Source organism: Gymnoscopelus microlampas (genome assembly GCF_963454915.1).
Source record: "Gymnoscopelus microlampas genome assembly, chromosome: 7".
Classification (NCBI taxonomy): Eukaryota; Metazoa; Chordata; class Actinopteri; order Myctophiformes; family Myctophidae; genus Gymnoscopelus; species Gymnoscopelus microlampas.
The window spans coordinates 39669486-39693016 of record NC_139944.1 but is presented as its reverse complement, the minus strand read 5'-3'; the positions used below and the strand labels follow the sequence as shown (position 1 = coordinate 39693016).

Sequence of the window (23531 nt, the reverse complement as noted above, 5' to 3'; positions counted from 1 at the left end):
CTCTCTCTCTCTCTCTCTCTCTCTCTCTCTCTCTCTCTCTCTCTCTCTCGCATTTCTTTGGTGGTGTGATTGCTATATGATGATAGCATAGACGAATGAGACCAAGCGGACCATGGAGTGTGGTTGGTCATAAGCTGGCTGAAAGTAACAAAGGAGAAGGGAAAATTCTTCCCTCCACTTACCTGGCTGGAACTCCTTAACTTTGAAGGGGAACCCACAGTGTTCTGGCAATATCCCGCCCAATGGACAACAATGTGAGTGACCTGCTCCTCTCCTGATTCCTGCCAGTAGCTTCATCTATCTATCTTACAGCGACCGGCCTGTGGAAGGCCCCCGCTCCATCTGTTCACTGGATGTAGAGGCGATATAACTAAGTCATTATCCATGGTTTCTAACTGAAGTGCAGTCTACTGTATTAGCAGTAGCAAAGTGCAGTCTCTGCTGTATTAACAGTAATGACATGCATACCAGACTCTGACTACAGTAAAGTGTTAATTTAAGTCTGAGAGAGAGTGTAAAGATGTTACTCTGTTGGTGAGGACTGTACTGTAGAGAGAACAACTCAGAGGTTATTCTAGATTCTAGACTGATACAGTAGCTACATTGACATTGCTTTCAGTGTACGACCGACAGCTGACGTGGAATAGAAACTAATTTAGTTGGAATGTCATACTTTTCCAGAGGAGAGGGAGAGAGAGAGGACCAATAGAGCACAGAAGTCCTGATGTCAGATGTCATTTCCGTGAAGATAGTGGACATAGTTTAACTCCTTGAACATCTTGATATCCTCTGCCCCCCCCCCCGCCAGGCACCCCTCCTTTCTCTGTATATATAGCTTCTACTGAGCTTTATTCCAATATGATTTTTAGCGGCGCGAGCGGATCCTGCTCTATACCTGACTTTGTCCGTGTTCACCGTCAACGCTCTGATTGGTCAGACCCGTCAACGCTCTGATTGGTCAGACCCGTCAACGCTCTGATTGGTCAGACCCGTCAACAAAGTGATTGGTCAAGCTTCACGTGACACGTGGCTATAAACACATCATAAACACATATCGATGACAAAATGTATCAAAGGCGCCGCTACCTTCACACAGAGTGTGATTTTTTTTATTGTATTTGTATTGTATAGTATATTGTATGTATTACAGATTAATTGAGTAGAATGTGGACCACAATGGAAACAAGCACCTGGGGCTTTAGTGTTATCCTTCATAAGAATGACTATTCAGATCATAGGTTTCACTCTTTCCTCTCTTATCTCCTTACCTACAACCATTTTAGAGTTCGGAACTCTATCTATCTAATCTAATCTAACAACACAAATCTTCTCTTATGATGGTCCTTGGCACAAAATCTTTTCAAATGGGGGTCTGTGGCCTAATTTGTATCAATCTGTGGTCCGTGACAGGAAAATGTTTGAGAACCACTGAACTAAATAACCATAAAGTGGACCACTCTTAATGGAAGTTGACAGTGTGGATCTCACAATGTTGTGTGACAAAGCTGTGTGATGAAGCACAGCCGTTCCCTTGCTCACTCTTGCTGAGACAGGTTGTTGGGGGTTCTTAATGGGCCCCGTTGTCAGGGGTCCTTTGGATTTAATGAGAACACACACCGACACAAAGGAGCTGAACTTTGAGGGTAGACTACAATTGGTTGGAGGGTTAATGAACCAAAGGCATGAAGAACATGCACTCGAGGGAGATTATAAACAACAGACTAGCACTCCCTCTGCTACTAGGCTGGCCTCAAATTGCCTGTGAAGCTGCTTTCAGCTGCTGGGTACAGTAACACAGTGGTGTGCTGGCTGCGCTCTTGTGTAGTTCGATACTAGGAAGAACAAAGACAATTTCAAAGCTCCACATCTGCCTTCGTCAACCCTGAATGCGCTTGACTCCACCGCCACCGAGAGTTTCCAATGGGGCCTTCATTTACTGTTCTAATTATTTAATCAAACACCATGAAGTGCCCACATATACACTGAAACTAACCGCAAACCTCAAACCCCAAACTCAGAGAGCATAGCAAATGACAAGCTAAACATATGAAAGGAAAGAAAGAAAGAAACCATCTAACTAACTAATGAAGTAACCTTGTTTCACAGCATTCAAACATCCCCATGGTGTTTGATGAAGTAAGTACAATGACTCCAGTTTGCATTTGCACCCTACATCAGGCATCACATGTGACTCCTGGGTGACTTCCTCTGCTGCTAGGCAACTGCAAGGACATGCACTGTGATTCACTCACATGACAAGATTTTTCAAAGCAATTAAGGAGAGTCAGAAGTGTTCATCCTCCTCCTGAGGGCAGCAACATATTTATCACATCACTCTGAGTTTACTGTAAAGCAGTAACTTCTACTTTCACTTAATCATTGCCATGCTCATAGACACTATTATGCACTGAGTTGACAAGAGTCAAATATTCTTTTGATATTTTATTAAAAGACAAACAAAACAAAGAGAATTCTTTCTTGATACAAAGAGGCAAGAGCTGCTGTTAGCATAGTGGATATATAGGAGGCAAAGGGATGCTTGAAGAAAGACCACTGGGTCACCAAAATCAGTAGGGTTCACCCTGCAATCTGCCTATTAGTTTATGAGAGTTGATCTTTTGACCTGAGGGTGGTGCAGGCCATGGGGTCAGTCAAATGGTTAGGGTTCACCCTCCAGGGAGCATGAATGCACTCTGCAAGTTTAATGGCAATAAAATCCATAACATTTTGAGACATCTTGTGTGCAATTGGAAATGTTGGCCTAATGCTGGTACTTCAGGAAAGGCATCGACCACAATCAGTAGCCATGCACGGCAATCCAGTCAGTAGTTTTCAAGATATCTCATGCGGGATTAAACTGTTGTTGTTTTTGTCGCATTCTTGAGCCAAGGAATGTGACAAAAACAAAAAGATCTCCATGAATTCAAGGCTTCATGGAGTGAGTAATTGATAGGAAAAAACGTTTTTGTGTAAGTATTCCTTTAAAGGCCCCAACACTAGCAGGGCTAAAAATCCCTGTACAGTTATGATATGTGTGATATCATACAACCAAATGTAAGCAAGAACTCAGAGAATACATGATCACTGCATGATGATGTTAACGTAATTGTTATTAGAACAGCATAACATCCTGTTGTCATTCTGGCCTTATAACAGTTGTAGGTCCACAAAGACACAGTGTAGCTCCTTCTGACCTTCTCTATTCTTCTCCATCAACACCTTCAGGGCAAACAGCGTGTCTGTAGAACTCTTCTACAGACAATTAAAGACATTATAAAGTAAATTATCATGTGTACGGTATAGTGTGTGTGTGCGTGTGCGTGTGTGCGTTCGTTCGTGCGCGCGTGTGCGTGTGTGTGTGTGTGTGTACGCGTGCGTTTGTACAGTAAGTGCGTGTGTACACATCTTTTGTAGTGTGCCAGGCACTCTTTGGGATGATGTTGCACTATAAATAATAGACTTAACTTTTATTTATGGAACTGACCATCAAACTGAATGACTTCAGACATTTGTGTTTAACAGAATAAGACCCGCAAAAGGACAAGCCTTTTACCTTGCCAAATCTTTGCACTCTTCAAGATGAAATTGGTCTGAACAAGAGCAGAGTTATGGTTCACTGGCGATATGAGACAAGAGACACCAGTAACTTTAATCTAAAACCCTGTAAGCCTGAATCTCCTCTTCCCTGTTTGGTTAAGTCTGCCATTCCAGGAACAACAGATGGCTTAGACCAGTGTTTCCCAAACAGTGGGTCGGGAGTCGAGTCGGGACCCATCTTTGGTTCGCAGACCAATATTTATGGATCGTGAGTAAAACCTCCTACATTTAAGAAAGTTAAACTAAAGAATTACAACTTTTTTTTTTACATAAATTAAAAACAATTCCAACATTTTTCAAAAATATTTCATTTCTAATTATTTCCATAAATAAATACACGTGTTATGAGCTTGTAGATCTGCTATTTCAACTAGTTTGGGTCCCTGGCAAACGTCTCATTTCTCTTTTGGGTCTCGAGCTAAAAGGTTTGGGAACCACTGGCTTAGACTACATACAATATAGATGTACTGCAATTTTGAAGATCTAAGGTGTATGTGATACTGGAGAAGTGTCATTGTCAGTGTTAATTATGCCATTATTTATTTATTTTATATTACAAGAAGGTAGAATTATTTCAAATTGCCATATGGACAACCAAGGAAGCTGTCTTATAATGGATGACAGTAGATGACAACGTTAGGCTTTTAGTAACACTCTCCAGTCTCAATCCATTGTCATAGGAAAGCAGTAAAACAGGAATACTATGTTTTGTTTTGTGTTATTTTACTGAATATGGAATAGCTTACCATCCCATGTCCTCCTGTGAATCACTGAGCAACTTAGCTAGGCATGGCCCCGTAAAGAGCTCCCTGCTCCCAAGAGGCTCCCACTCGTCGAGTCCAATCGATTCCCTTTGTCTACTTCCACTTACCCTGCCATGGGTCAGAGTCAATGTTCAGAATCTATTTTTGAGATAGGGTAATAATCACCTCTCTGGCTGCTTTTTTAGAGCAAAGTCTACCATGTTGCAAAGAGACAAAATAGTTTATTAACTTACCCCATCAGTTTTCGCTTTTATTGATGCTTTGCTTTACAAATTAAAGATGGGAAGGACATCCGTACAGTTGCATGTTTTACTGAATTATCTAAATCTCTATCTCTGGCCATTCACAGACCGTCCTCTGTTCCAAAACATACGACTATACAATGACTATGTACTATTGCAGTTCACAATAGCTGATGATGACATAATAAGAGGCAGAAATGTCCAGACTTGATCACGCTTCTGTGTCTCTTTGTGAACTATACACCAATATTCTGGCGATGGTAAGGACAGACATGTATGCCTCGTTGCTCAATGACATTGTCCCACTATTCCTCAATGATCAAACAATCACCATGCTTTCATATTTCTCTGAACAGCCCTGTGGCCCTCAGGAATCACATAGGCATGAAATGGCCTGTCTGCGAGAAATCAATTTACACCAATCACCGAAGAGAATGATTAGAGCAGACATCATTCTCAATGTCATCACCTCTCGTGGGATGCTTCCTTTTCACAGTCATGAAAAGGAAGCCACACGGAAGCCACTCTGTTATTAGACCCTGTCATGTTGTGTATTGCTTAACGGAGCACTTCACCCATTTTCAACCTTATCTTCATACAGTAATTGGTCCTCACTAATGCTCATTATAAGATAGTAACATTTCTATCTACTCGCTCTGTGTCTAGAAGTGGGCTGTGGACAGTTCAGAAACCTGCCTACCAATGACATCATCGGTGGGGATTCCAGGCTAACAGAAACTACAGCCTTTGTCTTCCTGGAAAGTTAGCCCACAGAGATAAAAGCCATTGTTCTTGCATTTAAAAAAGAAAGTTTGAAATCTTGTTTGAAATGTACAAACCTGTCTACCGATTATGTCATCCATAGGCAGGTTTCTGATTTGTCCACAGCCCATCACTGAAACACAGAGTGAGTAGACAGAAATGGTGGGATCTTATAATGAGCATTAATGAGGAGGACCCATTCTGAGAACATAAGGTTGAAAATGGATGAAGTGCTCCTTAAAGGTATACCCAATCTGCAAGCTCTCAAAGCCCAGAGATCGTCAATTATGGACAAAGTATAAATCAGGCTTTATTCCATGCCTAAATTGATGTCATAATATGCTCCTCTTGGTAAGTCCCTGAGCTTAAGACATGGAAACTGACAAAAAGATAACCACAATGTATGGATTTAGCTGTGAACTTGACTTACGATCGCATAATTGCATAGTACATCAATTCATTTCTAATTTCTAATCTGATGATACTGACTGTAGATGAGGCAACTATTTGCACTTTGGCATTATAACCCAAACGTGAAACCCAAGAATCGAGCATAACATAGAGAAGTATGAAATTGTTCATTGTATCTCAGAATCGGTTTTAAGAACAACAGAAAGAATACACCCATTTGGATTTGTCAACATAACAGATGGTTGACCTTTTCTGCCCTGTTTTCTAATGCCAATGTGCAAGGGGAAATGTCAAAACCACTGTAAGGTCAGGCATGAATATCGTCGCTGTCAGGAAATAATTCATAACTTTTTGTATAGTTGCATAATACAGTACTATATTGTAATAATAAGGTATGGTTGTCACAAAATCCCAAGGTCCTCGCTACACCGATTGGGAACCACTACAGGACAGCATGTAACATACAAATGAGTAAGACACTGTGCAGATGACCTCTGAAGTGATCAATACAGCTGTGGTATTGTATTGTTTTGAAAAGGACTCAATTTAGATGATTAAGAGTGAGGTCAGTCCTGTCCGTAACCCCTCCCACTGCTCCCATAAGAATTACATTCTAGGTTTGTAGAAGTGGAGCAGCAAGACCTATGGATAAAGATGGATTGACTGTGTGTGTGTGTGTGTGTGTGTGTGTGTGTGTGTGTGTGTGTGTGTGTGTGTGTGTGTGTGTGTGTGTGTGTGTGTGTGTGTGTGTGTGTGTGTGTGTGTGTGCGCGCGCACACGTGCGTGTGTGTGTGTGTGTGTGTGTGTGTGTGTGTGTGTGTGTGTGTGTGTGTGTGTGTGTGTGTGTGTGTGTGTGTGTGTGTGCGTGCATGTGCGTTACCATCTGTTACTATCCTTATTGGGATGGGATCCAATTCCCACCAGGATATTTGCTCCCCATGCTCCCGACATAATACAGACAAAACCTGCAGGGAGTTATGGTAAAAGATGAAAATGAAAATCAGTCTTCCGTGTTAGCAGTTAGTTAGAGTTAACACACATACAGTATAATACTCAGACACACGCTGCAGGCAAAAATATAAGCTTTTTTAATTGGGCCCTGGGAGAAAACACACGGCACAACAATCCATCCAACAAAATTATGCATTTAACAGATGATTAACACCGCTGAAAGAAATTAAGTTTCCTCACTCTCACTTTCCTTTATTTTTCCATTATGATTTCAGCCTCAGTGTGAAAGCCCTGTTTTTACAGAGGCAATAATCTTATCTCAACTGAGTTCTCTGAGCAAAAATTAAATATAGAAAACAAACAGTAGCATTAATGTATGTTGCATCTCCCCTTCTTTGCCGAACGAAACCTAATATCATTGCATGCAAAGTATGCAATGGAGATCACGTCGTGTCAGACTGGTTGTGCATGGTCAGATGTTTCTCAAACTCGTCACTATACTACGACTTGAAAGTGAGAATATGTAGCGGCGCTCACATGCAGGGACATTATCTTTGCTTATTTTATTTGTTGTATTGTCATGCATTTTCACTGCACTACATGGCTTTTTCTTTTATGTTCACTTTACCTGATGGCTGATGTATAGTCTGTGAATTCAAAACGCACTAAACAAACATACCCAACAACACCACATGAACTGTAAAGTGAAAGTGTCTAACAGATAGAAAAGACTGGCAGGCTATACTATGTGGCAATGTTGTGGATACTATGAATCCATGCTGCAATCATCCAAAATCTCCAAACGTCCCCAAAGCACAGGAAAGAGGGGGAATCAATGTTGCCATAGTAACCCCCCCCCCCCCAACAGTAACACCCCCTAGCAGTGACAGACAGGCAGTTTTACATTTATGAGGAGGGATTGATTGGTTGATTGAATACTTTATTAGTCAGAAAATATGAACAGCACAGAGGTTAAGTAAGACATTTGTGCTAAAAAGATAACACCAAAAAAAGCCCTGGGGACTTGTTTCCATTGTGATCCTATGTATTCAATTCATCATCATATAGCATTGACACATTAATACGTGTCATCAACAAATACAAATAACTATATGTACAAAGGAGAAAAAGGAAAAACGGCGGCGGTGAATAAAATCTACCTCCACTTCTCCTGATAGATGTTTTATCAGGCCAGTTTTGATTTCAGCAGTTTGCTATGAGTGTGTCATGAGGTCATTAGTACATTATGTCATTAGTGTATTCAGGAGAGGACACTGGATTGTTAACCATCTATACTTAAACCTGAGTTGACCTGAGTTAGCTCTGTATTTGCTTCGCTCCTTCTCCCCTCTACACCAAATGTCTTTGCTGAAAATAGTGATCTACAAGCTCACAACACATTGCGTTGTGACGTGTATGTTGTGAGCTTGTGGGTCTGCTATTTTCAGTGAGAAGATGCTCTTAATAAACATGGCAAATCACATCTCCACTTGATATTGAATAGGAGTAATGCAGAGTGGCCTTTCACCGTGGCTGAATATTAAATTATAATAGAAATCATGATTTATTTGCCAGATATGAGCATGATTCAGATGTGAATGAGCAATTGGCTCTGTCGCTCACCATATTTTTCCAAGGTCAATTTGTTTTGGCATTGTGTGAAACCCTGTTGTTTCAGAGAAATTACAGCCTTTATACGAGCTGACAGTTTTATAGTTGACTTCATGACTGCATCGCGAAAACGAATAATGCCTGTGAACCTAATGAAATGTGTTTCATAAAACCAGGGTTTGTGTCAGTCACAAATTGTTGAATTAGCATAGGCTTTTGCCCTGGATGGCAGGCAAGGAAGCCACTCTTTCCCTCCTCTACTGTGACTCTCTCAACCCCAGTAAGATTGTTACCCTTATTGGACAAATGTCAGCCTTTTTTATGGATTGCCCACTCTTGGGAAGTAATGGCTAAAGAAACACTCTAACATTACATGCATTGTAGTAAGTATTTTATAGATTGTCAATATTGTTCAATTGATCATTGCACTGGAAATCCTCTATATGTTTGTACTTTTTAAAGCGAACATGCTCCAGTACAACACACAGAGAGGTACTACATCACAGTCAATTACATAAGCAGGCTGATGTTTTATAGTTGCCTTAAGATAATGCATGTTCATTGCGTAGATAATTTTCAACAATCTGTTTGCATGCGGTGTAAATGCATGCAGGTGACAGCAGGACTTTCCTTTCTTTTACAACTGATTTGAAGTCATTGTCCATTGCACATACCTACAGTAAAACAGTAGTTTGCCCTTTCTGTGGGTCATGCAGTTCTTCAAAAAGGGAGTTCCATATCTTTGGCTTTTAGTGGGTGCTAAATGAAGAATGTCAGGACCTGGCTCAGTCTCGTGCTTCTGTGCTCAGAAAAATTACATTTTGATTAATTTCTCTCAGCAAGCACTGTGGGTCTGTTGGAGGGGAGATGAAAGCTGGAAAGATGGAGACAGAAGGTCACCCTGGCCAATGAGTCGCTGGGTATTCAGCAACCTAGCAGAGCAGTGAGGTAAGGCCAGACACAGACAGCTTATGCCCAGCCATCAACCCAACCAGCCCAGGAGAATGGAACTCGTCTGGGCTGTATGAGTACGGAGACCCCAAATCTACATATTTTGACACTCAGTGGAACAGATATAATTAGTCTTTTTGTGGTTTAAGCACAAGGGACTATTTGATCTGATCTTTTTTTTCTTAATGTGCTCCTGACTGCTGCCTCAGATCTTAGCTCATCTGTATTCTACAATGTTTTTAAGGTTGGCCTATTTCTGTCAGCTGCAGAGGATAGGGAATTGGACAATGAGGGTTTAAGCAGAAATTGAGATGCTTGTTTGAAACACAGGTTGTCGTACCAGTCCACACACATAAGCAAAATTACGTTCGGCTTCCAGCACAGTACCCCAATTCCCACTCTCCTGGTTAAAAAAATAAAAAATATCAATTTATGTGGATCTCAGGATCCACATGGGAATGGCATGGCAGCATAGATCACAGACTTCATATGGCCAACCTGAGCTGTCAGTCGTCTATGTATCTATGACATTGAACAGTACTTTCCTGTTTTTAGCGGCGCTAGCCGCTCTATACCTTTAGGCATAGAGCGATAGAGCGGGTCCTGCTCTATACCTGACTTTGTCCGTGTTGTTCACCGTCAACGCTCTGATTGGTCAGACCCGTCAACGCTCTGATTGGTCAGACCCGTCAACGCTCTGATTGGTCAGACCCGTCAACAAAGTGATTGGTCAAGCTTCACGTGACATATGGCTATAAACACATTATAAACACATATCGATGACAAAATGTATCAAAGGCGCCGCTACCTTCACACAGGGTGTGATTTTTTTGCTTATAAAGCATTCGATCAATCAATCAAAACACATATCTATGCCACATTTGGGATTATAAAATTAAAGGTAAATATTTCAAACATTTGTGAAACTGATGACAACTTTATAGATGGCTGACTGGCTTGCGTAAAATGTAATGGTAACACAATTCTATCAAGCCCCTTCCTGCCTGCTTTGGGGAGAGCGTTTGCCCCATCTGCCAATCAAAGTGACTACTGGCCAATCACAGCGCGTCTTTTCCAGGACTTGTCAGAATCTAGTTGTATAAAAATATAACGTGGCTGGCTTCTGCAAAAAAATTGTCCCACCTTTAACTCAAGACTCATAACTATTCTGTACAGTAGGGCATGCTCAATGAATCGATACGGCAATAATCGTATCGTATTCCTTGCCGATAATCGTATCGATACAGAGGCTACCATATCGATACAAAACATCAGCTATGGTGTGTGAGTCAGAGATTCAGACATGAGTTGCAGTAAAAATAATGTAAAGATAATATTTCATTAGCATGTATTAATGATCTTAATAATCTTTTGCATTTATCCATCAAAACATAATTTATTTTATTTATTTTCTTCCTTTAATGTTATCAACATGTTTTTCAAATTGATTTGAAAACTTTGATTTTTTGGACAATATATTGGTCAAAACATCGGCAATCGGTGGACGGTGGTCTAGGACTCTGCTAAAGTAAATTTAGTAGGATACGGTCATTAATCAAAATCAATGCGTATCGTGGCCTCTGTATCGTGATATATATCTATCACAAGGTTGTAGGCAATACCCAGCCCTACTGTACAGTAGTAGTACAGTAGTTCACCCAAGACATAGAAGTACAGGACAGAGGCACAAGGCCTAGAATGAGACATTTAGCAACGCTATGCTAAAATCTTAAATTCTGAGACAAAGCCTTTTATTCCCTCCACACCTTTGTAAGAGGACATGATGTTTTTGTGGTTTCCCACCTGCAGGGTGTTGACCTTGTCAGTGGTATTTCAGGCTCTGCGCCTGGGGGCTTTTTTCCCTCACACCGCTGCCAGCTTCTGCAGGTGGAAGTAGGGAGGGGTTGTCATGGAAACAGATCACTGAGACAGGACACAGTGTCGACTCATGCACATGTTTTGAAAAGCTTTCATTGATAGCCAGTGGTGGAAAGTAACTAAGTACATTTACTCAAGTACTGTACTTAAGTAAAACATCTGAGTACTTTTCCTACCACTGTTAACTGTGCCATTCAGCACATTTCTGATTAGTTTCTAGGGCTGCCTATGGACACCGTATGAAGTGGTGTCCATGCCTTTCGGGTGAAACCAAGACAGCTCTTGTTCAAATGAGCAATATCAACGTTCAGAGTTCACCAATCTATTGCTGTTCTTTTCCCTTGTCATTCTGTCCATCATGCTCAGTGTCAGACACAGGTCTCCCCAAAGGGTCTGTGGCATTCATTGACATTTATCTTTCAGTGACTCCTCCTGACTCACAAGGCATGCCAGAACACTGTGAGAAAGCATTTCACCTTGTCCTATTGAGCAATCAAGTCTTTCTTTGCCTGCGGTAAATACAATACAATTTAGGGTATCTGACTAAAAAGGTTGGCAGATATGGAGTTACATTTGTGAGAGTTAACATTTTTGATTTGAAAAGAAATGTGGAAATTGACACCATCAAACACTGAGTAGAACCTGTTTTTAAACTTCCAATAACAGTGTGACAGTGGTAATATCACATCACTGTCAACAACCATCATTACAAATTGATATGATTGAAATGATGCTATTTCCATCTTATAATAACTCAACCTACAGGGTGAGTACAAGAAGCAGCTCCAGTTATCTACAAAAGCAAAGATAAAGAATGAGTAAGCCTCAGTTGCAGCAAGAACAGGGACATCCAGAGAGCATGGTGGAGAACAGGAGAATGAGGGTGTTGTCAGGGGAACGTAAAGGGAGATTGTTTGATTGCACCATAATGCCCAGAGCTGTCAGTCAACATCCGAGACAAACAGAGCCCCCGCGGACATCCATGCTCCTATGGCGAACCAGCGAGATTGCCATTTGCATCGAGGTGAAGTTTCAGGTCTCCACAGAAAAGCTGATGACTGATTGGGAAGACATCAGAATTCTGCATCGGTCCTCAGATTAACTAATAACATTACATCAGATGAAAAGAAATCAAGAACCCAGAGTCTCAGCTAGGCTTCCACTGCATATTGTTATATGGTTCAGAAATTATGCAACTGTTGGCATCTGGCTGATGGCAAGCTGGGTTGCTTACAGTCGAATAATGGCCGTAGTCTGCGCTTGTTAAGTGTCCATTATCCATAATTACCACCTTCTTTGATCTTGCACAAGGCAGAATCATGAGGCATACAGTACATTTCCAGTACACTCCTTGCTTCTCTTCCTTCCTAATGATTTGTGATGGGAGCAGGTGGCATGTAACAAGTGACAAAATTATGATAAAAGAAGAAAAATAAGCTAGATGTGCACAGTAAACCAAAGGATTTAGCATGTTTGGAACCTTTACAGGCAGCAGTGTGTCCTTTCTCTGACATGGAATGAGTTGCATGACCCTGTTGCTTGCTGCAAATCAGTTGTGTTCTTTTTTTTTTTTAAAGGGCATGGAATTATGCTATGATACAGTAATTGCTTTTTGCAGAATCCCACAGTGTCTTTCCTTCACTCTTCATCAATACACATTTTATCCACACACCTACAGAATGACTATAAAAGGATGTACAGTAATCTCATTGATTACAATAATGCCCTTTGAGTGTAAACCTCTCATCTTCCTTGTATAATGTACATTCGTAATTATGTATTAACGTATAGCGGCTACAGTATATCCACTTCGATGGTGGAAACCTTCCTTAAATGGATGGAGACACTGTAAAAATGACAAATGACACGAAATTGTGGTATATAAAATATGAGGAAAGTTTTATTTTATTTGACTTTCTCCTCAATAAACAACATGTTTGAGTGTGTAAACCACAACAAAACCAGTGATTGTTGACATAGTCTAGCAAAATAAAAAGGAATATTTTAAAAAATATTACAAAGCCTTACATCTACGTATCTAGGTATTAACATTCATTTTTCTATTGCTGGTTTACAGTAGTTGCTCTGCAAACTTAAAATTCTAAATCAAACGTACTGCTTGTTAATGTCCAAAAAGTAAATTAAATCATAGCTGATACAACATTACAGAAATAATTGCTAACATATATCAATAGACAGCATATCAAGTCTAAAAGTATTTGTCAGCTTATATTTGAATTGAAAGACAAATTTGTATATATATATATATATATTTCAGTGCACAACAGTCAACAGTTAAACTGTTTTACAAGAGAAAGAAACGTTGTCGTCTCTAATGATTCTGCCAGAGATACAAGTCAAAATTTAACTGATTTCAGCTCCTCCATTTCTGACCCATACCAAATCCAGGACAATACCATGCTGTGTGAATCAAAACATGTATTGAAAATAAAGCACAGTGACTATCAAGTCTAAGAAGATAAACAAAGCTGCCATATCGAGTGTCAAAAGGGGGCAAGGGGGAAAAAGTCATATGTACCACATGAACCCAAGCGTCCCTATTCTGGGGTGAACATTTTGTGAAAATAGCATTTCTGCATGCGCACAACGCACTGCGTAGTGAGCTTGTAGAACGGCTATTTTTGGTGAAGAGATTTGGTGTAAAAAGGAGGGGACCAAGTATAGAACCCTGGGGGACCCTGGGGAAGCCATTAGATTCCATTTATTTCAGTACAGTATGAAGATGAACTTGAGATATCTAATCCACATAGTAAAAATGATGTCTGTCTGAATTGCATTTGTCACAGTTACTTAATTAATCATTGCGTTTTAATGCATTTAAACGCATGGATTGAAGTCTAGACAAAAACAGACCTTAAAGAAAAGACTGATTTACGGATGAAATTCAAATGTCTGTGACTTCTTAATGGCAACAGAAATATCAGCCAGAAGCGGATCATTTTAAAAGTGGGATTGTCATGTAAACAAAAAACAACAACAAAATAAATCTGATAAGTCTAACAAATTGTCGTATACTTTGGAAAATGGTAGGCAGTAATGTTAAGTATACCATGAGTCATAGTCTAGGGCAAAACTTGCCAGGCCATCAGTATGGTCCTTTAACCTTAAAAGTCTCAAAATGTCTCTTTGTCCTTTTTATGAACAAAATCTGAAAGAACGGAAGAAAATTAGAAAAAAGAAAAATAACTTACACAAATAAGCAAAACACGCATTTGTGCTCCTGAAAGAAAAGTATCTGTGGGGTTCTCATACAGTAGGTAGGCTAGTACTGTACGTAGCTCTCACCACATATAATAGCTACGTGTAGTGTCCACCTGGCTAGGTTTGTTCTCTGAGGAGCCCTCTTTGTCCTTCTCACTGTCCGTCTCCCACAGGTTGATGAGAGGAGGGTACAACTCATTTAGGGGGATAGATGAGGTTTTCTGCATGTACTTTTTCAGAGAATGATGATAGTTTTTCCTCTTCCATCTCTTTGCGATGTACACACCCAAAGAAGCCAGGCTGATGATTGCAAACATTGTTCCCATGACAGCCGCAAGAGCAGTGTTAGTCCCTTGGTCGGATATTTCCACAGCAAAGGTTGCTTGCTTTGTTGTGACATTAACACAAGACTTCTGTGTTTGTTGGTGGACGTTGGAGACAGCAAGGCAGACCTCATATTCAGTCGCTGGCTGCAAGTGTGTAAGATTATACTCGTGGACATCCACAGGTACTCTGGCAGTGTAAGTGATATGCGGGTTGTCTATTTTCATGGTGGCGGATGACCACTTGAGGTTGGAGGTCATGACATTGGAGTTCACTTTCCAGGACACCAGGATGGAGTGGGACTCGGTCTGTTTGACATAGATCTTCATGAGCTGAGTGCTGTCTAATAGTGTCCCATTGACCCTGATGGCTGTGACTCTGGTGTCAGCTCCCTCGTCATTCTGGGCCACACAGGTGTATCTGCCAGAGTCTTCAACCTGGATGCGAGAGATCCTCAAAGTCCCTTCACCGTTAAGGTGGTACTTGTCAGACAGGGTGTCCATCATCACTTTATTTCCCATAGGCGTGACCCAGTAAATTTCTGGCTCAGGCTGGGACATGGCTCTGCAGTCCAAATCCACAGACATGCCAATGTCCACATTGAGGTGGTTGGGGAAGGTGTCATGGGAGATCATGGGTAGACATTGGTCTATTGAGTCCTTCTGCATCACCTCCCTAACATGCTGACCTCTGACCTCTGTTGGCATGGCACAGTACATGGACAGTGGCTCCATAAAGCGAATGCTAGTTTTATTTGAGTTCATCCATTGGATGACGCAGTCACAGCGAAGGGGGTTGCTGTGGATGCTGATCTCCCGCAAGTTGGGCAGAGTTTCGACTGTGGACTGATACAGGGCATTTAGGGCATTATTGTTCAACATGAGGCTCTCCAGGGCAGGGACATCACGGAAGGCCAGCCGGTTGACGTAGGAGAATTTGGGGTTATTAGTAGCCTCAAGCTTAGTGAGCTCAGGAAGGTTGTCCAAAGCATAACGGTCAATAGATACCAATTCCCCCATGTTGTTTATACCCAGCTCTTTCAGCCTCAGCATGTTCTTGAAATCTCCCTCCTGGAGTTTGTGCACAGGATTTTTGTTCAAATCCAAGAACTTTAGGTTAGGTAGTTTCTGCAGGGCCTTCTGAGGAACCCTGACCAGCTTGTTGTCATAAAAAGAGAGGCTTTCAAGATTGTCAAGTCCAACAAAGGCATTTCCAGGGCAATCTGTTAAATCCATTCCCGCCAGGACCAAACTTCTCAGGTTACCTAGCGGCCTGAAGTTAAAATCCATGATGCCAATGACCGGGTTCTCCCCAATCATGAGGATCTCTAGGTTGGGCGTGGAATCAAACCAACGGCTATCGATGGCCTTGAGTTTGTTGGAGTTGAGGTGGAGCCGGAGGAGATTGTGGAGCCCGGAAAAGGCATTGGCAGAGATGAGATTAATCTGATTATGGTTGATGTAGAGCTCCTGCAAGTTGCTGAGGTCCTGTAGACAATAGTCTGGCATTTCTGTGATTTGGTTCTCCTCTAGGTGGAGGGTGGTGAGTTGTGACATGTTAACCAAGCCAACATCACGAATGTTGCTGAAGTTGTTCTGGGACAGGTCCAGCTCAGTCAGGTTGAATAATTGCTCCAGTTCTTCGCTTGTCCTGGCAATGTAGTTACTCTGGAGGAGAAGAACCTGTGTCTCACTGGAAAGGTTCCCCGGGATGCGTGTTAGGCGCAGGTCATTGCAGTCAACAGTAATGGCTTCTCTGTAGGTGGACTGGGGGGTAAACCAGGGTCGGATCTCACATACACATAGCTGGGGACACTCATTACTCTGGACGGAGGACAGTCCAACAGATACCATTATGAGGCCAGCGAACAGCTGGCCAAAGAGACAGTAGTCTACCCTCCATTTAGCCATGCTGTCTGTCTGTCTGTGTTCAGTTCCACAAACCACCAAGAGGTGGAACAGCCGGACAGGTAAAAAACCTTGGAGGATAGTGTGGTAAAGTCATTAACCAGAATTCCCACAAAAAAGTTCTTTCAGCCCAGTGTAATGAACCAGAGTTGTGTCCCAGTGTTGAGTGTTCTTATGGTAAGAACTTGCAGCAGCAGGGCGAGTCTAGAAAGAAAAGAGAAAAACATGTCAGTAAAACTAAATCAAAACACTTGCTGCCCCACTTGGACAATAACAAGAAGGTAAAGTACTGTACAAAAGGCCTAGTAGTAACAATTATTGCTTCAAATGTGTGTGTTAATGTACTGTAAGTGGTGCCCAAGAGTGTAGATGAAGAACAAACATTTCTCACAATATTCCTACATGCAGTATCAGATTTGAGAAAATACTAGACCAGCTTCAGATCAGATTATACTGCATGCAAATTGAAAGAAAATAAAAGGTCTGAACTATTTTGATCCTATATGGAGGCATTTAATCTATCCAGCATGCTTATAAGTTCTCGATCATTAGTGTGACCTCATTAAATAGTAATACTAAGATATTAGTATTCACTATGCAAAAAGAAAGCGAGGAATCAAAGAAAGCAAGGAATAAAACATACAGCCATATATAACTCTGTTTTTTATTAACTATCCTTAGTATTCTGAAATTAGAGTAACCAAAACAACATAGAATTGTGACATTCAACTTGATTTCTCTAAAATAAAATCGTATTCATACAATTGCTGCAGTGATTTAATTTGAGGCCTACTGCTATTTTTTTGGGCTAGTGTAAAGTTGACAGGTAGAAGACCTGAGAGTACCACAGACCTGTATCTAGCCTGATCACCTGCTTCAGTGAAGGGGAGAGACTGAGTGGTGCATTGGGCATCTGCTAGCCCATATGGCATTAACACTAACTCAAATGACTTGGAAGATAAAGCATTAACTCTGACTAACAATAAGGCAACCTTCCATCAACATTGTTGCTGCATTCCAAACCACTAAACCACAGTATACTGTATGACTACATAATGGAACATAATTTCTCATTCATTGCGGATTGACACAGACCTATCATTCCAAATGTACTGTAACTCTTACATGAGACTATATGAGACTTGCTCCTTTCATATTCTGATATTGTTTTTTGTGTAGTTAGTGGACTCTACCTTTATGCTTTATAATTTGCAAAGCACTACAAGGAGAGATAGAATGTCCAGCCAGGCCTGTTCCTCTTCAAAGCTGCATGTTAACATAAACAATGTGGCTATTTTTGTAACAAGCACCTCTGCTGACTTGAGGCACCACATACTTTTAGAGGGAGTGATGGACACTTCCTCTACCTACAGTAAATGTGTGTTCATAGTGGATGCAAAAAGTACCAGCTACATACAGTATGCTATAGATTGAAATATACTAAATACATATACTACAGAAATAAATATACTACATTTTTCATATCCATTGAGATGGAATTTTGATTAGTTTTTAAATGGGACGCATATATTTAACAAGCCTGTCTGGGCAGTTACAGCATCGAGCATCTCACATTGTATTAAAAGAAACACTTGGCCCATTAAGACCTGAGGCCGATTCTACAAATGCCTTCTAAATCAGTAGTTTTTTGTGCCAAGGACCCCCATCTGAAAATGTTTTGTGCCAGCGAACGATTTGTGTAAAATAAAAATACTTTCAAGATTTTTTTTGCACTGCAAGCTTAGCACATCTGCTATTTTTGAGAACCACTGTTCTAAATCCTAAGAGAAAAACTTATATTGCTATATAGCTAAAATCTGAAACGACACAAATTCTTTCCCGGTTTTAATGGGTTAAGAGATCTTATTGCAGTTTGAACTACTGAGGTGAGGTAGCGTAGAGAGCTTAGAGAGACGTGTGGGCACCCCCATGCCATGGCCTCCTCAGCCCCACATCTCCATAGTCACGGCTTGCCTTGTGCACATGAACCCTAGCATCTCTATTCTGGGCATCAGAATCAGATTTATTGTCATATCACAGGATTACAGGTGTAAAGAAGGGCGGGATTTTCTTTTCTTTCTTTTTTTCATACAAGCTCCATCATTTGCAGTTTTCAGGAAAGGGGAGAAGAATAGAGATAGAAAGAACGGTAGGGTGAAAAATGATTATACAAATATACATATAGCGTAACAGGTATGATTGATTGATTGATTGATTGACACCGGTTCGCATTCCAACACGTTGTGAGCATGGGCTATTTTTGGTGAAGAGTGGTGTAGAAGGAAAAAAGGAGGGAGCCAAGCATACACCCCTGGAGGGACCCCGATCAACTGAAGTATATAGGGTTTAACTTTGGTTAAGAAGATGGTGCCTAAGAGGCTTTCAAACAAGAGAGCTGACTAATTCATCTGAATGCAAACTGCCTGGCAACAAGGCAAGGGAGACAGGAAAACGCTCCACACTCCTCCTGCACTTAGGATTCCCTTGTGGGATTGGGCGGAGCATGGGTGAAATAAGGGTAATGCTCACAGTATCTGGTCTGCACACAGAGATGTACTAAAGCACTGTTTTGGTTAAAATAGCCTATATACCCATCAGGATTAGCGGATGAGATGTTGAGATGGAGATTAGCTTGAGGAAATGTAATGGGTTCAAACCCAGATGAGAGAAGCAGGTCACTCTGTGCTTTAATTAAAAGCAATACATCACAGAGGCCTTACACCAAATAAAGTCTATAGTGGAGTGGATGTGCTACTTTGATTCTTACATAACACATTATTCTGTATTGAGTGTATTGCTAGCTTTAGATGAAGGTTATCAATAACTTCCTATCTTCACATGAGTCTGTACTTAAAGTATGTAACTCTGCAAAAAAGTTGGAAGTTCTTCAAGTTTCATGAACACTACAGTACACAGCACATGAAAAATTGGAGCTGCAACTATTTTCCAGGAAATCAAAATTCAGCCATTTGTGACAGAAACACAGTACATTAATCAGTAGGTTAGTAGATCTGATGATCATAATAGCCAGTGGCACAGATGGGTTTAAATCTGATCTATTAATTTATCAGTGCACAGATATGTGCTCTCAGATGCTTCAATGTCCTTTCACCCAATTTGGGGTTAATCTCTGATTCAATCTTTTGCACACACAAAACAATAAAATCTGTATTAAAGCTTTTAATGCAAACAAAGGCTTTAAATGTTATATTCAAATAACAAAAGCGGGAATTTGGCACAACAGAGGCCTGGGATGCAAGCAGAAGTTGCGACAGAACTGAATCTGTTATATAAATACACGCTTACAGTACAGTAACTTGTATCATTGGAAAGTCGTTTTCCGTTAAAACAAAATTAACAAAAGGGCTGTTGTGAAATTTTACTTAAACAAATCACTCTGGGTTAAAACTGGGTCACATATTTTGAAAACAATATAGCCTGATTTACAGTATGCAGTACTTAGTCGTACTCCCTAGTCTCATGCAGAAAATAGCTGATCTACAAGCTCACAGCGTGTTGCATTGCGATGCACTGTGAGCGTGTAGATTCACTGCTATTTTTTGGCTCTCCATTTTCTGATGTTACGGTAACCACATTTGCTGATGACACTTCAGAGATAAAAGGCCATGTCAACCAACTGGCTTGTTCTGTTTGTAAAAACAACAACTGCTAAGTTAAGCTGTAACAGAGTTCCTGATACAACCACCTTGTCTGGGCCTTTGTGACCCTGCGGTGGGCCAGGAGCCAAAGGAAATGTGTGCACAGCAGGGGTGAGAAAACCTACACGACACAACGAAACAAAACACCAAAGGGTGGAAGGAAGAAACAAACAGAGGATGGCAGGAAGAGATAACCCTGTGGTTTTAACCTTTGAACTCAGTTGGGCATTTGACACTTTTATTATACATTTTTTACTTTTATTCGCTGAGGGAGTGTGTTGTTTGACTCACTGGGGGCAAGATAAGATTACCTTGAGGACAGCCATGTTTTTAGGTCAGTTTTAAGAGTGGATGAGGAATCAAGCCGAATCTAGGGGGAACTAGGTCAGAGGAGCTCCATCTGGTGTTGTGTCCATGGACGTCTCTCACTCTAGAGTTGTTTGACAGGTACATATCTGTTCCTCTGATTATTTTAAAGACCAGACGCATTGCAAGTTGCTGTACCCTGTCTTCCACCTTGAGCCATCATGCTGAATTGTAAATACTAGACCGGTGCCCAGTAGATAATAAATCACTTTGTATAGGGAGTTTAAAGAGGCTATTTCTGTTGGGCATGACGGTCAGTGTTTTCCAACACATGGGGCGCAATTTAAATGCTGATGAATTGTGCTCTTGAAATAAAAATGTAATCATGTGGATCTTGGGATCCACATGCAAATAGCGTGCAAGGCTCCAATGTGGATCTTGGTAGGATTTCAGTCGTCTAGTTCAACTTCAAATATACGACTTCTTATAGACAGCTACTGTCATGCAGTGCCACACCGTAAAAGCCTGGTCATAGCCTAGTGTACAAACTTAGTAATTAGTAAGTTGTATTAAAAATGACTTCATACCTTTGTGTTTCCTTTTATGTTTGTTTTTCATGATCAACTCAGTAATATCCTGTTATTCAATAGGTCCTCCTTAATTCATGGATGACATCACATTTAGATCTTAAAAGCCAAGCGAGCTGAGAGCTTTACCTCGATGGAGTAAAAGTAAGCAGCCACGGGTAATCTGAAATGATTTGCTGCCAGCTCAACTCTGACAGCATATGACAGCCATGGAGAAGTTCAAACTCATTCTAAGCTATACACCTGTCATTTCCATTTGAAAAATGTCCCATCTCTTTCAGCGTAGGAAAGTCAACTTGCAAATTGACATCCAGACTCAGGGGCTTTATATAATTCCCAAATGTAGGACTTCTGAAAGACAGTAAATAATGGGTACAGCATTCGCTCTTTTAAATAAAGAGCCACAATCGGCTTTTATGTGTTCCCTTTTAACAATAAAAGAATGATGTGCTATGTGCCTGTGACTGCATGATAATAACTGCGATTGCACTTCTCTCAGTTGTGATACATACTTGGGATGTGGTTTGAAATTGTGTTACAAAACCATGGAACATCTTCAATTAGAATTACATGAAAAGTGAAAGCTCATTGCCTGTGCCCATAAAGTCTAACAATCAAGACAACATAGAGTTAAACAGATTCTCTCAATACAAGCTCAATTAGGACTAATGGTTACATAACATACCTAACATATCTCTTCTAAGGTTTTAAGATTTTATATATCGTAACTACCAGAACAATATTTCTTTGTCACAACAACAATAATAGTGTTTAGCCGACAGAATCAAATTGGCACAGTGTAAATCTTGTACAAATCCATACTCGCCTACAAATTATTTTTTCTACATTTCATCTTTGGAAATTCACCAGCAGGCCTAACTGTCCAGATCAATAGTTTGTTACTTCTCTTTCCATGAAGGGGATAGCAAGCTGTGAGACAGGCTCCTCACTCATATAGTGGAGTGCAGGAACAGTAGGCCTGTGCAGTGTTCAATTTGTAAACATTTCTTCATACAAAAAACAGCGAAAATAGCCGATCTACACGCTTGCTGTGTTTGAATTAAGATTTTTTTTTTACAAATTTTCCCCAAATTATGGGTGCCAGTGTTAATGTAGTTAAAATATATTTTAAATGAAATTGTTAATTGTGATATTATCAAACATAAATGTCGAACAATCTACATTTCCCAAAAGGAAATGCATGTAGGCTATTTTAATGGACAATTCTGTACAGGCCATAAGCAATTATTCTTGTTTTAACTGAACTGAGAATAAACTAACTTCTAAACAAAGCTTATGATGACTCAGCATAATTCTGCAAATTTCGATGCTACTGTATGACCTCTGAGGAACTAACCTTGGTGTTGTTGTCACTCCATCTATTGTATTGATACAGTATAATGATTGCTTCAATAAATCATAGAGGGCTGCTGTGACTCGTTCATCCTTTGTCCCTGTGACCTAGCCTATACAAACACTAATGAGTTAGCCTGTCTTAAAGGAATAATAGTACTGGCTTGTGCTCAGAGCTACCCCCCCCCCATCTTCCAACCCCCCATCTTTTGCCAGGCCTTGACCCAGGGGAATTTGGTCCTCCAGGGGGGTGTTGGAGCGTTCTCCCCAACGCACGCACAAACACACACACACACACACACACACACACACACACACACACACACACACACACACACACACACACACACACACACACACACACACACACACACACACACACAGTTTGCGTGTGCATGTGGTGTATAATTTGGGGAGTGTGTGTTGTTCAGGGTAGAAGAGCAAAGTAACCATGAACCAAACCTCCTGCCACATCACATTCATTCAATTTAGAAAAATGATATAGCCTTCTGTTCTTTATGGTGTGTGTGTGTGTGTGTGTGTGTGTGTGTGTGTGTGTGTGTGTGTGTGTGTGTGTGTGTGTGTGTGTGTGTGTGTGTGTGTGTGTGTGTGTGTGTGTGTGTGTGCGCGCGCGCGTGCATGTGTGTTTGTTTGTTTGTTTGTTTGTTTGTTTGGACTACACCATAAGAGTAAAATACAGTTGTTTGTCATTCTTGGTATGTAAAACAATATATCTAGGATTTGAAACATATGAAATTACTGTCTTGTTAAGCAACTAAAATAATTATCATTATTATTATTGTTATTATAATGATTAACTGCACCCCATACTAGAAGTAACCTGGGACTTAATGCCTCTATTTATTTCAGTAAGCTATAGCGTTTTTCTGAGACCAATAGATGTCTAATTAATTTGACCTACTGTAAATGTCCTTGAAAACTTATAGTCAGCACTTTAAGGGAGGCAGTGTGGAAGTCACAGGTCATGAATGGGTAGCTAGTAGCT

General features: G+C 40.7%; 1 protein-coding gene across 1 annotated transcript; it reads right to left on the bottom strand.

Moving 5' to 3' along the window:
* Positions 1-13218: 13218 nt before the first annotated feature.
* lrrn1 (leucine rich repeat neuronal 1) lies at positions 13219-16623 on the bottom strand (the record flags this gene model as incomplete). Its single annotated transcript, XM_084061518.1, has 1 exon — positions 13219-16623. The coding sequence occupies one exon, from the start codon at positions 16621-16623 to the stop codon at positions 14470-14472; it is 2154 nt and encodes a 717-aa protein (XP_083917644.1). The 3' UTR covers positions 13219-14469.
* Between the last annotated feature and the right edge of the window lie 6908 nt (positions 16624-23531).